Source organism: Symphalangus syndactylus, chromosome 15 (genome assembly GCF_028878055.3).
Source record: "Symphalangus syndactylus isolate Jambi chromosome 15, NHGRI_mSymSyn1-v2.1_pri, whole genome shotgun sequence".
NCBI lineage: Eukaryota > Metazoa > Chordata > Mammalia > Primates > Hylobatidae > Symphalangus > Symphalangus syndactylus.
The window spans coordinates 13,571,105-13,589,070 of NC_072437.2; the positions used below are offsets into that span (position 1 = coordinate 13,571,105).

The following is a 17,966-nucleotide window of genomic DNA, read 5'->3' on the forward strand; positions in this document are numbered from 1 at the left end:
ATGCGGCTTGGGGCGCATGGACAGGCCACACTGAGGATACAGGCGTATCATAGAAGCATAAGGTAATGACTTGTAGTGTTGTCCAACATCAGCAGCAACCCTAAACATGCCTTCACTGCCTCCCACCTCCTCCCATCCAGATCTAAGCCATCGAGAGCCTGTCTTCTCTAAATGGTAAACCAGCTGCACTGTACTCCAGGGTACAAGTGTCCAACGCACAATGCAATCATCCTACTATTTTCCTACGTTCTTTTGCAAATTACACTCCAGGTATGATTTATTTCTGGTTCATTTCCTGTAACTCAGTTACACAGGATGCAAAATTATGATAATAATAATGCTTGTCTCCAGATAATGAATAAGGGGTTCACATTTCTCATCACGGGATGTTATACAAATGCACAGTATCATTACAGCTAAAATCCATGACTAAAGAAATTAAATTTCCTGGAATGTTTTATATCTAACAAGAATGTTTGTAATCCTCCATATTCACTGCTAAATGAGGTAGACTAGAAAAAAAGAAGATATTTTAAAAGGAAGGAATGGGCTCAATGGGAAAAATTAACAAATGGGAAAATTGCAGCCCTGCATTTTATACTTTATGGACAAAAGGGGGCTCGGTAAACATGCAACAGGAAACCCTGTTTGATTTCTGCAAGGAAAATTTAACTAGCAACAGACTCATGCAGAATCTTCAAAGGAGCAGTTTCTCTACTTGTTTACCTTTTGATATGCAGCTTAAAAAGAATGCTATGCCTCACTTTAAAAAGAAATGATATGAATACTTTACTCAGCTCTGCAAACAATTGAATACATAACTAGACATATAGCAAATGAGAGATTTTGCCATTTAAAAAAAAAGCTGGAAAGAAAAGATATACAAAATGTTGGGGTTGGGGGTGGGAGGGTGACATTTTCCAAATTTAGTTCCCTTCATTGTTTCATAAACACATGAGACTAAAATTCAGGCAATTTTTTGTATGTCAATCAAATGTAATTTGTGAACAGAACCTATTGGCTTCCATCTCCCTTTTTTGTTACGAGGTACCAGCTTCTGACTTTGTGAAATCAGAACAAACAGAAAATCAGTGTCTAAAAATCCCATACACTTATGGAATCGTGCACATCAATTTAGAGGTATTTCCTCCACACAGATAGTGAGTGGAGTTGCTCAGGCTATCAGCCCAACCATCCTGCCTCATCTTCATCAGAGCCCAGAGCCGAATACAAACTCCCTGCTGAGCCTTTACCTGTAGAACTGCTAGAACCACAACATCCCAGCCCATTGCTGTACTTGCTGACAGAGGAAGAGGTGATGGTGAGGTACAGTGCAGCAGAGTTTGCTCAAAACTACACCTCACACCATCAGCTCTCTTACTTGCCACAATCACCTCTCACCTTTCTAGCTGGGAAATGGTTTCCCCAGAGCAGTTCCTGGTCATGAAGCCATGCTCCCAGTCCACCTGCCTTTATCTTCGCTGGACCTCATGCCGGTGAAGTGCTGTTTGCTGTTTGTTTGTACCAGACCCTACACGTGAAGAGGCTCATTGCCTGACTAGCCAGTGATGAAGGGGGCTGTGCATACCTCAACTTCCCTGGCCACAGAAATCATGCAGAATCATGAGGTTAAGCACCTCCACCTCCCATGACCTCACACTCTTCCCTCTCTGTTACCTCCAAAAGTAGTTCCTGGGTCCTTGGACAGATGTCCTTTCCTAAGATCTGCCAACATGGATAACACCTAGCTTATTCTTTAGAACTCCCATTGCATTGATCTTTAGGGACAGATCAGGAGCTTCCTACATGAGTCTCAATGTCTGGAACACTCTGTGATGCACTTACTTAATTGCAATAAAGCTTTCACCTCTATAATCAAATCAAAACAAGGTTTGCTCAGGACTTACCTTGGAAGGATAGACTGGGGAAGCTAAAGAAAAGAGGTGAAACAATATATTTTAACACATTCAACTTGAAGTCATATCCAATTCATTACATTTTGTTTGTTTGTTTGTTTTGGTTTTTGTTTTTTTTGGGACAGAGTCTCCCTCTGTCACCCAGGCTGGAGTGCAGTGCTGTGATCTCGGCTGACTGCAAGCTCCACCTCCTGGGTTCAAGCAATTCTCTTGCATCAGCTTCCCAAGTAGCTAGGATTACAGGCATGCACCACCATGCCCAGCTAATTTTTGTGTTTTCAGTAGAGACGGGGTTTCACCATGTTGGTCAGGCTGGTCTTGAACTCCTGACCTCAGGTGATCTGCCTGCCTCAGCCTCCCAAAGTGCTGGGATTACAGGCGTGAGCCACTGTGCCCAGCCCCAGTTCATTACATTTTGTATTGTATTATTATATTTCAAACCTATAGAAAAGGTAATGTAACACCAAAATCTAACACCCAACTGTAGAGGTTAAACAAATATTATCGTTTGCAGTATTTGCTTCAGATCTTTTATTTTTAAGAGATTAAACGTTATAAATTAAAGCAATGACCTTCTTCCTATTATTTATTTCTCTCTCCCCAGAGGCATCTTATAATTTGAAAGTGGTGTGTAACATTCTCAGACTTGTTTTGGTACTTCACCTGCATAAGAATACATACATGAAATCTATATGCCATTGCTTCTGTGTTACAAATTTACATTACTGTTTTATGCTGTTCAGTTGCTTTGTAGCTTGCCTTTTACACTTAATTACATTTTTTAGTTTGATCCATGCTGATCTAGTTCTACATATGCTATATACTATTTATTGTATTATGGGATTAAATCAGGTTTTTTTTGGCCATTACACTAAAAAGTTATGTTTAAGTTGCTTCTACTTTTTACTACTATATACGATGCTGCAATGATCATCATTTTGCATAATCTTCTTGTGCATTTGTGTAAAAGTTTCTCTAGAACAGACACTGATATGGTTTGGCTCTGTGTCCCCACCCAAATCTCATCTTGTAGCTCCCATAATTTCCACGCGTCGTGGGAGGGACCTGGTGGGAGGTGGGAGATGATTGGATTATGGGGGCAGGTCTTTCCCGTGCTGTTCTCATGATAGTGAATAAGCCTCATGAGATCTGACAGTATTATAAGGGGGAGTTTCCCTGTACAAGTTCTCTTTGCCTGCTGCCATCCACCCAAGATGTGACTTGCTCCTTCTTGCCTTCTGCCATGATTGTGAGGCCTCCCCAGCTGCGTGGAACTGTGAGTCCAATTAAACCTCTTTATTTTGGAAATTGCCCAGTCCTGGGTATGTCTTTATCAGCAGTGTAAAAATGGATTAATATAGACACCTAGAAGTGAAGTTATTGAATCAAAGGTATAGGTATCTTCAACTTTATTCAATATTATTTAGTTTCTCTTTAAAGAGATGGTACTACTTTGCAATTTCACCAGGGATGTATACATATTTCCTGTTTGCCTACCTCCTCATCCGCCAACAGAATAAATGTGAAGCTGTTATTTTATTTTGCATCTCTCTAAAGGCTAGTATTGTTGAACAGTTCTTGGCTTTTTATTCCTTCTTTTATACTATTTGCCGTTTTTTCCTATTGGGTATTTAAATTTTTCTTATTCATTTTTAAGAGTTCTTTATTTATTCTTAATACAAACCTCTGCTCTATAGATTGCAAATCTATTTTACCACTCTGGTTATCTAATTAATATTAAGAAAAACCAGTGCTTAGGATAGAGTTGCAATATGAATAACAGATAACTTATAAAAATGTAAAAATATTTCTTCTTTGGGTAAAGAATTTTTTTCTATTCAAAGCTGAGCATAAGGCTACTAATGTTCATCTGAAACATTATATTGTATATACTTCTGAATATTTTCAAAAGTCTTTAATGTTCACATCTTGGCATCTTACTACTGTTTACAAATACTGCTAAAATTGATTTATACAATAAAAAGCAGATTCCAAGTCTGTTAAGTCTGAGTTTGAAATATCATAGAATGTCAGTGGGATATTCTTCAGCAACTACTTATCTTAGAAATCATTTTATAAAACAAAGTCTGTCCTTGGTGACATAATTTTTGCTGTGCCTATAATACCATGGAGAGCTTCATGAGAGATAAATGTATATCTGTGTACATATGTGTATATTTGTATATGTCCAGAGAGTATCTTTATCTTAATCTTACACTCCAATTGATAAATTAAACTTTGAGGAAACTCTTTTTATGGAATGAGTGCAGTATACACATCATGGAAAAGTAATTTAGTTCTGTCTTAATTCTTCACTAATTTCCACTAAAATAAATATAGAACAGATTCAGAAAACTGATGCTGAGGACAGACTTAGTGAATCTGTGAGCCCATGGCTGGAAGCCTAAAATATTATTTTGAATTAACCCATTGACTCATTTGAGATAATTCTATCCAGATTTTGGTCTGTATTTATTCAACTGATTCATTGTCTGTTTTTCTTTCTCCCAAATGGGACCCATTACATCTCTTTAAAGCAGTGTGTTCCATATATTTTACCGTTTTTATTTTTCAGAGTACCTCATATACTAATTATTGAGTTATGTATCATGTAGTCCTAGTTACAAAGCCCAGATTTACTGTATGTCCATTTTAGTGAGCAAGTTTGTACATATGTACACATATACATTGTGTCAAAATGGCCTTTTAAAAAAATGGTGATTATACTTTCAGAAGTACCACACTCCTTTACACACTACTATAGATTTATAAGGATTTCCAACCTGAAATTGAATTTCCCCATATGACTGGATGTACTACAACCAGTCACAGGCCACAAAGCACCCTACTTCGTCTCTCAGTTCATTTGCAGCAGCAGAAGGGCTAGATGGTCTTTACTTTTCAAAGCAACAGTAACAAAATGACAAACTGAGCCTCCGTTTTATTCTTGGACAATCTTGGGTTGGGATCTTGCCTGTGTAACTCAGTTGGGATTTTCACAGAACCACTTAGTAATTGTTAATCCATGTGATAAACTTAGAGTACCGGTTTTATGAGATTGTTGTGGGATGAACTGTACTGGCTAAAAGCAACATAGACTAAGTACTGACAGGGCTGTCAATCGCATCTCCCCCAAACCTCCATCAGTGTGATGGCCAGGGACTTGTGTGGGCCACAGACTCAAACCTGAACTTCTGCCGAAGATATCAAGAAGGTGGAGCCCTCTATTTACTGAAGTCTCTGACTGTAGTAACTGAGTGAATTGATATCTTCCAGCAGCCACCGTAGCACCACAAAAGGAGGGCTTGTCCAGGACTTAAACCAACACAAAGAAAGCCCAGACAAAGAGGGAAGGATGGACTCATGATGTTTGAACCTCTGATCTGTCTATGCCTTGAGCCAGCCACACTGCAGGATGCTGTTGCTCCAGCCATTAAATGTCCTATTTTTGTTGAGGCTTGGGTTTCTGTCCTCCCTTGGGTTTCTGATATACACGATGCCATCCTAACGTAACTTACATTGATCAGTTCTCACCATCTCCACTAGCAGCTAGGCATTAATAGCTTCTACCAACTCCACCGGATGCCAGATGAGTCCTGTGAATTCTAAATGGGGAGATGATTATCTGCCAAAACACAGGACTTTATAACATCTGCAGGCAAATTTTGATGTCTTCACAGCCTCACATGTGCTACCAATTCCAAAATTTTTCCTAAGCATGACCAGTAAGCTCACCCTATACATTGTAATATATCTCAAGGAACCAGATCTTTCAATGTGTAACAATAGGTAACATTTTATAGAGCCAGATAGTCTACAAAGGTTTTACTATGCTTTACCTGATTCTGCATTTCCCATTTCTATGTGTGAACCAATGTGTGGGTGGATAGTTCTCTCTCTCCTTTCAATATGAGGAAAATGAAGCTCAAAGAGGCCAAGAACACAAAGCAATGGGTCTTGAGTCATGTGACCACCTGCGTTTTTTTAATATATTTGTTTGAATCCTAAGAAATTGCCATTTTTGTAGGTCAAATCATTAAGCTCATACGATTTTCCCTCCACAATGCTGTCTAACTCAGGAACATTTTAGTAATAAGTGACACACACTGACACAAACTAGCCTAAACAAAAATAGAACATTTAATTGCTGGAGCAACAGCATCCTGCAGTGTGGCTGGCACAAGGCATAGACAGGTCAGAGGTTGAAACATCATGAGCCCATCCTTCCCTCTTTGTCTGGGCTTTCCTTGTGTTGGTTTAATTCCTGGACAAGCCCTCCTTTTGTGGTGCTATGGTGGCTGCTGGAAGATACCAATTCACTCAGTTACTACAGTCAGAGACTTCAGTAAATAGAGGGCTCCTCCTTCTTGATATCTTCGGCAGAAGTTCAGGTTTGAGTCTGTGGCCCACACAAGTCCCTGGCCATCACATTGATGGAGGCTTGGGGGACATGCGATTGACAGCCCTGTCAGTAATAGGACGGGAAGTTTCCAAAATTAAAAGAGAGTTCTGTTTCCAGAACAAAGGTGAACAGGAGCTGCTCGGGCAAAAATAGCACATGGTCTGCTGCACATGAAACACCCAAATCTATAGAAAATTGAATGCTCTCCCCAATGCTACAGTTACACTTGATTACAGAGAAAATAAACGCAGCATAATAAATAATAAGACAGAGGGAAGTTAATGAGGTAAAGACCAAGTTAATGATAAACCCAACAACGAACAATCTGGTTAACTACACATTAGAACTGATTTCCTTCTAAAGTTTAAGAAACTTGTTCCCTTAATATTGATGACATTTTGTCCACAAAGTTTTAAAAGTTCAAGTTCATCTCTCAATTTCTTACAATGACATTGTAACTCAGGTTTATATTTGCATACTTCTGCTGCCTCCATTGCCCCAAATTTCAGTCAAGCAGGAAACAGAACTGATTTCCGGTCAGAATCAAGCAAACTACATACATCTACCCTACAAATTATATTGGCAAATATAAATAAGAAGGGACTTATTGTGGCCATTTGTAAGATGACTTCAATAACTAGTAAGGCAGAGAGTTGAATTTTTACAATGTGCTGTTGGGAACCATATGAAATCCTTTATAAACCAAAATTTATATTTAGACTTGGAAGAGCAAAAATGAGTCCAGACTTCTTTGATAACCTCACTTGTCAATGAATAAAGGGTTGACCCTTTACCCCAATATATATATTATTTTAAAAAATAAGTCTTCTAAATATGCACACCATTTGCTAATATATCTTAAGGCACAATATACAGATAAAGAATCATTGTTAATAATAGTGAATGTCTTTTATTATGTATGCATTATATAATATTATATATGGGATGAGAAGAAAAGAAAAGGGATGGAGGAAACGAGGGAGGGAGAGATTTTCCTTGTTTGAATTTTGGAGGATAAACTTCTTGGTGTTGAACAGGTGATCATTACTGCTAGTATTGTTGTCTTTAATAATATGACGGATGAAGAGCTCCGTAAGAGAAAAATGGCTTACTCGGCAGCTTGCTTGTGTTTGCATTATTACTATTAGCTTCATTCATTGGTTTCTTTTCAGAAAATTTTAAATTCCTTTTAGGGAGCGTTAATTTAAAATAGATAATATCTGCAGAACCCAGCACACTCGAGCTGTAATGAACGGCAACCTTCTGGAAAGGAGCCGGGCTGCATGGGCCCCGCCTGCCCCACACCTCAGGCACTGCGCACAGAAACCATGCACCCTCTAGTGCAAGCAAAGGGAGCGCATGGTGTCAACACATATGCTTCACATTTCATAGGCTCGATTTCTCTTATTTTTCAGTGTTCTCATGCTTTCCCCCACACCACAATAAGCCCTCCAGAGCATCGCTTCAAGCAGACACAGTCCACTGCAGACCACTCGACATGAAGCACACAAGACTTTGGGACAGGGCTGGCCTGAAGCTTTGTGGTCCCTGTAGAAGACAATTAGGCTCTCACTGTGTAAAACAAAACAGCACGATGGTGACACAGTAGGAAAGCAAAAGAGAAAATTTCAACACTAGAAAGCTTACTGATCTGTTTCAGATTGAATTATTAATACTCATATGATACACCTAGAAAAAATAGTATCCAAGAGTAATAGTCCTATGCCTTAACAACTATCTTTTAAAAATAATTTTAGAAGTATTTTTGCAGAATATTTTAAATGAATTTGCTATTTTCACTCCAAAATTTGTCGTTTCTTTGATCAATGACTAATTACGTAGAGCAAAGTTCTTCATTTAAATGCTATGATATCTGATCTTGCTAAAAATACACCAGAAAAAAAATGCTGGGCATCTTTCATTTTTTATTTTTCATAAACCTTTCAATGGATTAATATAACTTCTATTCTTTCAGAAAGAAAGAATTATATAGTGCAGACCATATAATTACTAAGATGAAAGATGAAAATTACTAGTAATAGTAATGAAATAGTAAGTGTTGTATTTGTGTGAAAATTAGTAATTTCATCTTACTAAGTAATTTCAACTGTATTATGATAAAACTTTAATATTTCCATGTTTCACGGAGGACAAAATGAAGCAATTTCCATTAATGAATCAAGATACATTTTCCATTTTAAAACACAAATGGAGTAAACTCTGTTGGTAATTAGACTCAAAACTATTCAAACAATTCCTATTTTTGTTAAATAATAACACATTTAGGGAGAGTTAAGAATCTAACTGCTTCTATTCTTTTTACAATGGCTCCTGAAATCTCACAGGCATTTCAAAACGTCTACTTTACCTCCCTAAAGATGGGAATAACACACTGTCTTATGAACAGAAGTATTTTTTTTTAATTTCTATCTAATGTCCTTGAGAAATAGAATAGCCACAAATTATTACAGCTTCTAGCATTTCAAGACACTCTGCAGAATAACTGCAAAAAATATCAAGATTCAGAAAAAAATTATGAATGACTCAGTGTGATTCTCAGCTGATTCAAAATCTCGATAGTATTTAACAGTTAAGTTTACAGATTATTTAATTAGCATTAAGCAAAAAAAAGAGACATTACCTCGCCATGTTTCTGCTTTTCCTACCAAAAGATACTATGTAAAAATAGCATAGTAAGCACTGAAGAGTTTTAAATACATTTGTAAAACTTTTTATTTCAACTATTTTGAATTTTAAGAAAAACGTATAGTTTGTGTAGTTTGAACATCTGCAATAATAGTGTTTTCTGTGCAAAAAGAACAAATGTAGAGTGCAGCTGACAGATTAAGTTCTATTTCAGGGTTCAGTTACAAGTAAAGAAACAGAGGAAAAGGAAAGAAAGGTAAAATTACAGAATGAGAATGATCGTGTGTTCCAAAGAAATCCATCATCCAGCATTTTCTTCAGGATATCAGTTGATAGGATCAAAAGACAAAAGCCTCATTTGACAATTAAATCTCCTAAATAGGAAAACATTTTAAGTGCCAGGCAGAATCCAGTTTATAAATGCTCAGATGTGCTCCAGATTCTGTCCTCAGGACATCTAAGTTATGTGTTCTTCTAAGGGGAATCTTAAAAGGAATAATTATTGAAATGATATTATTCTGAGTTTTTTCAGACTTTTATTATACACACTAGATTCTCCTGTGGATTATGTTCCCACACTCAACTGACTACTTAATGCTGGTCCTACAGTTTTCTTGTCCTGACATCTAAGTTGCCTTAATTGTAAAATGGCTTTCCTTTGTTTTTTAATGTCAAATTCAAATGTGAATAGTCTTCCAGTATTTGCCTACCTTTTACTAAATAATAGAGACTCTGCTTGGCAAAAGGACTGTTAATTATATTGTAAGAAAAATAGCTGAAGAACTTGCAAATAGAAATGAAAAGACTTAAGGAGAACGTTATAGTTATGTTGAAATACTTGAAGGATTGTCAAATGAAAGAGACACATATTTGTCTTGTTAACTCCAGAGAGGTTGACTGTGACTAACGGATGACAATTTTTAAAAGTAGTTTTTAGTCCAAAAGAAGGGAAAAGACTTGAATGGTAATGGTAGCCCAGGAGTAGAAGGGGTGGTCCGGTAAAAAATTAAGCAGAGATTGGTTATTTATGGAAGAAAAATAATACAGAAATCTCTCAACTGTGAAGAAGTTAATGAATCTAGACAGTTGCTAAGGAATCTTTCAACTCCAAGAGTCTTTGATTCAGTGGTTTTCTTCCAGTCCCTCATCCCATTTACCTCTGCCTGATGCCATCTCCCATCACACCCTTATCAGATAAACTGTCTTGTAGAGTACTTTTTCTTCCTGTTTATTAACCCTCAAGTTTTCTTCATTTCAGACTCTAATACTCTCCAAACTACATGATCACAAGCAAATTATTTAACTGTTGAGATCTGCAATATCCTATCTACTCATGTAAAGCATTTAGCACAACTCCTGGCACCTAGCAATTACTAATTGTTTGCCATTATTAGCCATTATTATTGTACCCCAACTCTCAAATCAGCATCTCCATGAGGCATCCACTCACTAATCAGACCCAGATTTGGTTGATCACTTAAGAAATTTCTCTCATTCTCAGGCATGCAGTTATTTTCAGCTGTTCTGAATTTGCTTGGAGACATTTGGAGAGAGTAGTGAAATTGCAGTACAGTAGAAGAATCGGGATGCTCGGATGAGAATTTCTCCCTTTAAATGCAGCGGTCTACTGATGTAGGTCAGTCTAGAACTCTTCAGAGATACAAAATGCCCACTTGGAAAAAGAGAACATTGGGTCTTCTGTGGATGGCCCAGGCTTCGGCTACGTTTATGGCTTTAAGTCAGATCAAAACATGGCACAAACACTGGGAGATTCCTCCCTGAAAAATAACGGGAACATTAAACCCAGGTGGAAGACATTCAACGAAATAACCAACTCGTACTTATCAAAATTGTCGGGACATGAGGGGCAAGAAAAGTGAGGAATGGCTACAATTTGGAGGAAATTAATGAGACAGGACAATTAAACTTGATATGGGATCCTGAAACGGATCCTGGAACAGAAAACAGACAGTTTGAATACTTGGCAAAATTCTAATGTGGTCTGTAATTTAGCCAATAGCCTCATATCCTCATTCACTTCCTCAGTTTGCTACCTGTACTATGGTTATATAAGGTGTGAACATAGAGGAAGCTGGGTGAGGAGCACAGAAAACTCTCTGCACAATGTTTATAAATTTTTGTAAATAAAATTATTTTTCTATAAAAGTTTAAAATGCAAAATATAATTTTTTTGAATTTGTTTATTAATTTTTACAAGACTGACAGATACAATTTTATGTACTTATCATGTACAACATGATATTTTGAAGTATATATATATTGTGGAATAGTTAAATCTAGTTAATTAACATATACATTATGTCACAGTTATTTCTTGGTGAGAGTATTTAACATCCACTCATTGCATTTTTAAAGAATACAATACACAGGGTGGCTGTAGCTAAACTATAATATTTTTACATTTTAAATAATACGTTAAAATATTTAAAAATATTTTAAAGAGCAATATCATCACAAGTACTAATTATTCCTGTGCACGTCTCCCACCCCGTGAAACACAGATACATACATACACACAGCACTGAAAAGAAGAAAAAGCAAATTTTTAAACATTTTACATCACTTGCTATGGACTGAACTGTGCTTCCTGAAAATTCATATGTTGAAGCCCTACCTCCCGTTGGGACTGTATTTGGAGACAGGACCTTTAAGAGGTCATTGTGGCCTCGCCCTGATGACTTCATTTGACCGTAATTACCTCCTCAGAGAGGCAGCATATCTCTTCTACCCACTTGTCACACGGGGACACAGTGAGAAGGCAGCCGTCTGCCCACCGTGAAGAGCGCCCTCACCGGATCCAGACCATGCTGGCACCTAGATCTTGGACTTCCAGCCTCCAGAACTGTGAGAAAATAAATTTCTGTTTGAGCCACCCAGTCTGTGGTCTTTTGTGATGGCAGCTTAAGCAGACCAATACCTCAATGTATCAGTTTTCTACTGCTGCCATCACAAATTACCACACATTCAGGGACTTCAAACAACACACATTTATTATATGACACTCCTGGAGGTCGGAAGTTTGACACAGGCCTCCCTATGTTAACATCCAGTGTCAGCAGGGCCATGTTTCTTTCTAGAGGCTCAGGCAAACAAGCCATTTCCCTACCTTTTCCACCTTCTAGAAACACTCTGCATTCCTTGGCTCATGATCCCCTTTCTCCACCTTCAAAGCCAGCAACAACAAATCTCTCCCCGGCCCTGCTCCCATCGTCATGTCTCTCTGTGACCACAGAGGGAAAGGTCATGCCCTTGGACACACTCATGTATCTAGATGGGCTCACCCTGATAATCTAGAATAGTTTTCCAATTTCAAGGATCATACCTGCGATGGTTAATATCTGGTATCAACTTGATTGGATTGAAGGATGCAAAGTATTGTTCCTGGGTATGTCTGTGAGGGTGTCGCCAAAGGAGATTAACATTTGATCAGTGGACTGGGAGAGGCAGATCCACTCTCAATCTGGGTGGGCACAATCTAATCAGCTGTCAGTACGGGTAGAATAAAGCAGGTGGAAGATCCTGGAAGGACTAGACTGGCTAGTCCTTCTGGCCTCCATCTTTCTCCTGTGCTGGATGCTTCCTGCCCTCGAGCATCAGACTCCAAGTTCTTCAGCTTTTGGACTCTTAGACTTACACCAGTGGTTTGCCAGGGGCTCTGGGGCCTTCAGCCACAGTCTGTAGGCTTCACTGTCGGCTTCCCTCCTTTTGAGGGTTTAGGACTCGGACTGGCTTCCGGGCTCCTCAGCTTACAGATTGTAGGACTTCATCTTGTGATCGTGTGAGTCGATTTTCCTAATGAACTCCCCTTCATATATTCATCTTTCCTATTAGTTCTGTCCCTTTAGAGAGCCCTAATACAGTACCCTTAATTCTATCTGCAAAGGCCCTCTCACTTTGCACGGCGGGTAACATGCATGTTCCAGGAGTTTTGGTGTGGCCATCTTTGGGGCCACTCTCTGACTGCCACTGTTAATCTCCGTTGACACAGAAACCTGTCAGGATTCAAACTTACACGACTATCAGGTACAAAACCACTTAGATCAGATAAAGATGATTGGGAACGAACTTGTAACTTCCCTGGAAGATGAGCACAGAATAGTGCAGCTAGGAATGCCTGAAAGATATACTCTAGCTTGGCAGATGAGGCTGGAGAAAGAAAGAACAGAAAACAGAAAAGTTGGTGTTTGTTCACATATCACATAGGCAGGATTTGAGCTGCTGGTGACATGGAAGGAGGAGAGAAAACAGAAATCAAGCAACATGTGCCTTTTTCCTTTGGAGTAAGCTCCTTAACTTGGACATATAAGGCCTTTGCTTTGAAACTGTGGAGAAGATATAACTATGAAGATAAAAATATACACTCACCTAGAAAACTAAACTTACAAGCTAGTTTAAACTCACTTCTTCATCAAAAAGATCATTTCAGCCATAAAGGAAAAGCAAACATAGACATAGCAGGACAACACAAATAGACAAAAATTTCTCCAGGAATAAAGCAACTAGAAAATATAAGGGAAGGAAAATTGCATTCACCCGAATAACTCTAATCATGAGGTAACTACGAATTCACTTAGTGAACAATAAAGAAAATTATAAAAATGATAAAATTCTACCGAGGGACGTGGAGAAAGCCTTCACTGCACAGAGATCTACGTTATCCTTGGGGAAGAATGTTCTGGTTTGTAGCTGTGAGGAGGAAGGGCGGAAGCACAGCAAGGTATAGAATGGGCAAAGGAAGCTTCTGAAGGGAAAATATTTGAGCTTCATCCATTGGATTCATTGATGGAAAGGCCTATTTAATGTTTTTAATAATATTAGTCTCTATAATATTAGTCTCTACTTATTCCATGTCTAGTGCTTTGCACGGAGCTTGCATAATTGTTTCATTGAGCATAACCTGAGATAAAGTAGCCCACACTTTCACATTTGTAAAGTGTTCATGTATGAATTCCATAAGAATTTAACCCTCAAGAAACAGGAATAATTTGTAAATATCCTCATGATGCCTACTCCAGTCCTTATGTTGATTTACTGATATTGGAACTCTAGTATTCTAAATTATTCGCCACGGAACAACTAGAAATTCATAGAAATTATTTTCTAATTTGAAGAAACTTCTACCCTACAATTAGCTCCATTTTTAATCAGCACAAGTACTGTAGTATTATATAAAAGGGTGAATGACTGACTCGATTTGTCTTGATTTTTTAAATGTTCCTCATATGAACTTCATTTTCATCAAATCTCAGCTTCATCAATTCTAAGCACAGTTGCTGTATATTTTAGGTTTCTCCTTAAGTAAATATGTCTAAAACAATAATTGATCATTTTAAATGACAAATCTTTTGTTTAAAAGTTTCTGACTTCCCATTTAGAAATTAAACATGTTTAGCAATTTATAATGAAAATCATTAACTCTAGTTATTATAGTATGTGAAAAAATATGTTTAAAAAAAAATATGCAAGAAATAATTTTTAATCTTTTCGTAATTTGGAATTTTTCCATATCTGCTTTATCATCTACTGTTTTAAAAAATATATGAATAAATCAAATTAGTTGTAAAAGTGTTCACTTAACTCCCTTAGTATTTAAATTTCTCTCTAGCTGTGTAGATATAATCTAGTAGTCAAATTGTGGCATTATTGTTTCAAATATTTTGTATTATGCTAATGATTTATTAAGCCTGTTCAACTCTTCATCTAGTCTGGAGAGAACTCCACAGGGCGCAGATCACAAAGGAGGCTCAATCATCAAAGCATGTGTAACACTGGGAAATAAAGGGAAGTTAGAAGTGAGAGAACAATTGTCAGTTCCTAGGAAAAGTCAAGAGGTGGGCCCTGATGGCAGGAGTCATTCTCAGCTGAGTGCCCAGGGCCTGGTCATCAAGCCATCCATTTCTCTGGCAGAACAGAAGGTCTTCAGACCCTTCACAGCCTCTACTACTGAGTATGTAAAATGTGAAAGAAATAAAATCAAAGTTGTCCTCCAGTATTGAATCCCATATGACTGAACTAACCCTGTGTGTGATTCTTGGCTTCCTAATAGTTTTGTCGCTGAGCCCATGTTTTTTTCTGTATGGTAGAGGAGTACGTTAAAGCTGTTAGGGTAGGTCACATCTCTAGACTGTTTTCGCTCCAGGAGAGTGGCAGTGAGGCTTCACCAGGGCTGACAGCCTGAGTCCAGGAAAAAATGAGATTGTAGTCCAGGAGCTTTCAGGCTCTGGGAAGCAACACTGAAAGGGGGAAGCCGTCCTTGCTGAGGAAGGGATGTGTTCTCCCATACAGCCCTTACAGGGCTCTTCTTCCTCACTCGTGCCGGAGTGACCAGTGTGATTGAACCCGCAAGCCCTTTTCCTGGGCATGGGAGGTGGGGGTGGGAGAGCCTCCACTCCTCCAGCTCTTTTCTTTCTTTTATTTTATTTTTTCATTTTTTAGAGAAACGTTGTGTTTAATGGTAAAGCTTAGCACACCGCAGAAGCAGGAATGGCGTGGAGTCACAGCAGCATGCACAGGCAGGTGACCCCCACAGAGCCTCACATGGCAAAGAGGATGAGGAAGGCGACCATTCTACAGAAGAGCCCCATGGCCTCAGACAGGGCAAAGCCTAGAGTGGCATAGGAGAAGAGCTGCTGCCTGAGAGACAGGTTCCTGGCATAGCCAATGATCAAGCTGCCAAACGCTTTTCCAATGCCAGCCCCTGAACCAGCCACACCAACTGTGGCTGCCCCAGCACCAATCAACTTGACTGCTATGTCAATGTCCCGGGAGACAATACTGGTCTGGAACTCCCATCTGGCCACCCAAAGTGGGGAGCTGCTATAGGAAGGCTGTTTAGGTGAATTCTCTGGGCTATTCAAGAAGGAGGCAGATACAGGCCTGATTAGACCCCAGGTACAACAGCGGTTCCGAGCTGGAGAAATGAGTAACGCCCCAGTGGTCTGCATTGTTTCAGTCTCCCAGCTTTAGCCCTTGGTCTCAGCGCTCCAGCTCTTTTCTTCTGTTTACTGTATTGGGACTTTTGCTGCATGGAGGAAGATGGAAATAAAGCCTCAGAACAATACAGTTGAAACATTGGTTGTGAGAGTCTTTGTTCCAACAGTTGTTGGGGGGGTTGGTGGGGTGGGTGTCTAATTAAGCCATAGGGGCTTAAATTAGGATTTTAGAAAAAATTTACTCTTTCTCAAAGAAAGTCACACCCAGATGTCCAGACAGGTGGGTCCATTGGCTTAAAGCAGCGGACCCAGCAGTGATCAAGAAGGTAGAACAGCCAAAGCACCCATGTCGTAATCCACTTCAGAAAAGAAAACAAACTGGCGTGGTCTGAGGCCGACTGAAAAAACAACTGTCTCAGAATCCAGGACTGCTATTGATCAGTTGACTCAATAGACATCAGCGCAAATTGTACACAAGAAACTATGAGTGCTGTTAGAAGCAAATGACTGCTTAGAGGAACAGAGGAAGGAAATGACATTAAGAAGTAATGGATGGGCCGGGCAAGTTGGCTCACACCTATAATCCTAGCTCTTTGGGAGGCTAAGGAGGGAGGATTTCTTGAGGCCAGGAATTTGAGACCAGCCTAGGCAATATAATGAGAACCCATCTCTAAAATAATAATAATAATAATAATAATAATTTTAATTAGCCCAATGTGGTTGCGTGTGTCTGTAGTCCCAGCTACTCAGGAGGCTGAGGGAGGAGGGTCACTTGAGTCCGGAAGTTCGAGGCTACAGTGAGCCATGATTGCACCACTGCACTCTAGCCTGGGTGACAGAGTGAGACTCTATATTTAAGAAAAAAGAGTGAGACTCTGTCTTTAAGGAAAAAAAAAAAGTAGTAATGAATATACACACAAATATGCAAATCTAAATAAATATACAGGCTCAGTACATAATAGATAGAGCGTACTCTCTTGAATGTCTGAACTCACCACCAAGACTTTGGTTCTCAGCAAAGGTGAGAGTGGGAGAAAGAGGAAGGTGAAGCCTACACAGGATAATCCTGTGGGTACCTCTTCCTTCACCCTGATCTTTTCAGGAGGCTCCTGGCTCCTTGTCCCCACCTTTCTTCACGTCCTCCTCTCAAAGAAGTCACTTATTAGCACCTGCATCATCAGAGGATGTTTCCACACAAAACAAAGAGTTGCACAAATAACATTAGAGTTTTTATTGGAATATTTTTTTTTAAATCCAAATGATTCTCTTTTTTTTTCTTAACACCTTTGGTGTTAGGTTCTTGTTTGTTTTGTTTTCTGGAATTACAGAAAAAAAATATTCCCCTGACCTTATGCTCAGGCAGAGTCAAATAAACTACCTTGAAAACATTTAGGGAAGTTAATTACAGAAAAAACTTTTCTTTTCTTGCACTGTTGTGCAGCTATGGGTGTAAAACTAGACCATAGAGAAACGGGCTGCTTTATACCAAGGCATGAAACTGTAGTGGGAGGAAGAGAAGGAGGTGCGAAGTGAGGAGATGGAAGGAAAGCCGATGCCCTGAGACTCCCTCTACCTTGTAGGCTGCTCCTCCTGGACACTTTCCTTCAGAAATCACTCCATTTCCACACCAGCTCTTCTGTCCCTAAACCCAGAAAATGATTCCACCAGTGTGGCCCCAGAGCAAGCCCTTCTGAGCCCTCTCCAGTCCCCCATCTGTCCGACTATCCTCTTAATACCCTTTTCATTGAATTCCAGAGGGCTTCAGCCCATAGTAAAATGAAATTACAAGTATTAAACCTGGATCTCTCTTGAATATAATTCATTGAAAACACTTGTGCCCTTAATCCTTAGCGCCGAAACAGCATAATTTTTTAAATCCTCTTATTGATACCCTTTTAATTATTACTCCCAGGAGAGGGAAAAAAATCAGCCATGACCCAGCCACCTCTCACCTTGTGTCTTTATTTTTCCTTTTGTTCAACAAGAATCTCGTGGCCTTTTTCTCACATTATCCCATTATGCATGCTCACTGCGAGGTGGCATTCTTGT

At 39.0% G+C, this 17,966-nt stretch overlaps 1 protein-coding gene across 1 annotated transcript in view; it reads right to left on the reverse strand.

The window, feature by feature from the left end:
- Positions 1-15,392: 15,392 nt before the first annotated feature.
- The window catches only part of LOC129463904 (ATP synthase F(0) complex subunit C1, mitochondrial-like), a 55,953-nt gene continuing 53,379 nt past the window's right edge, over positions 15,393-17,966 (reverse strand). The window contains exon 2 of the mRNA XM_055244630.2: positions 15,393-16,006. Within this exon, the coding sequence (XP_055100605.2) occupies positions 15,519-15,929 (411 nt within the window). The 5' untranslated portion in view covers positions 15,930-16,006 and the 3' untranslated portion in view covers positions 15,393-15,518. The remainder of the gene's footprint in view (positions 16,007-17,966) is intronic.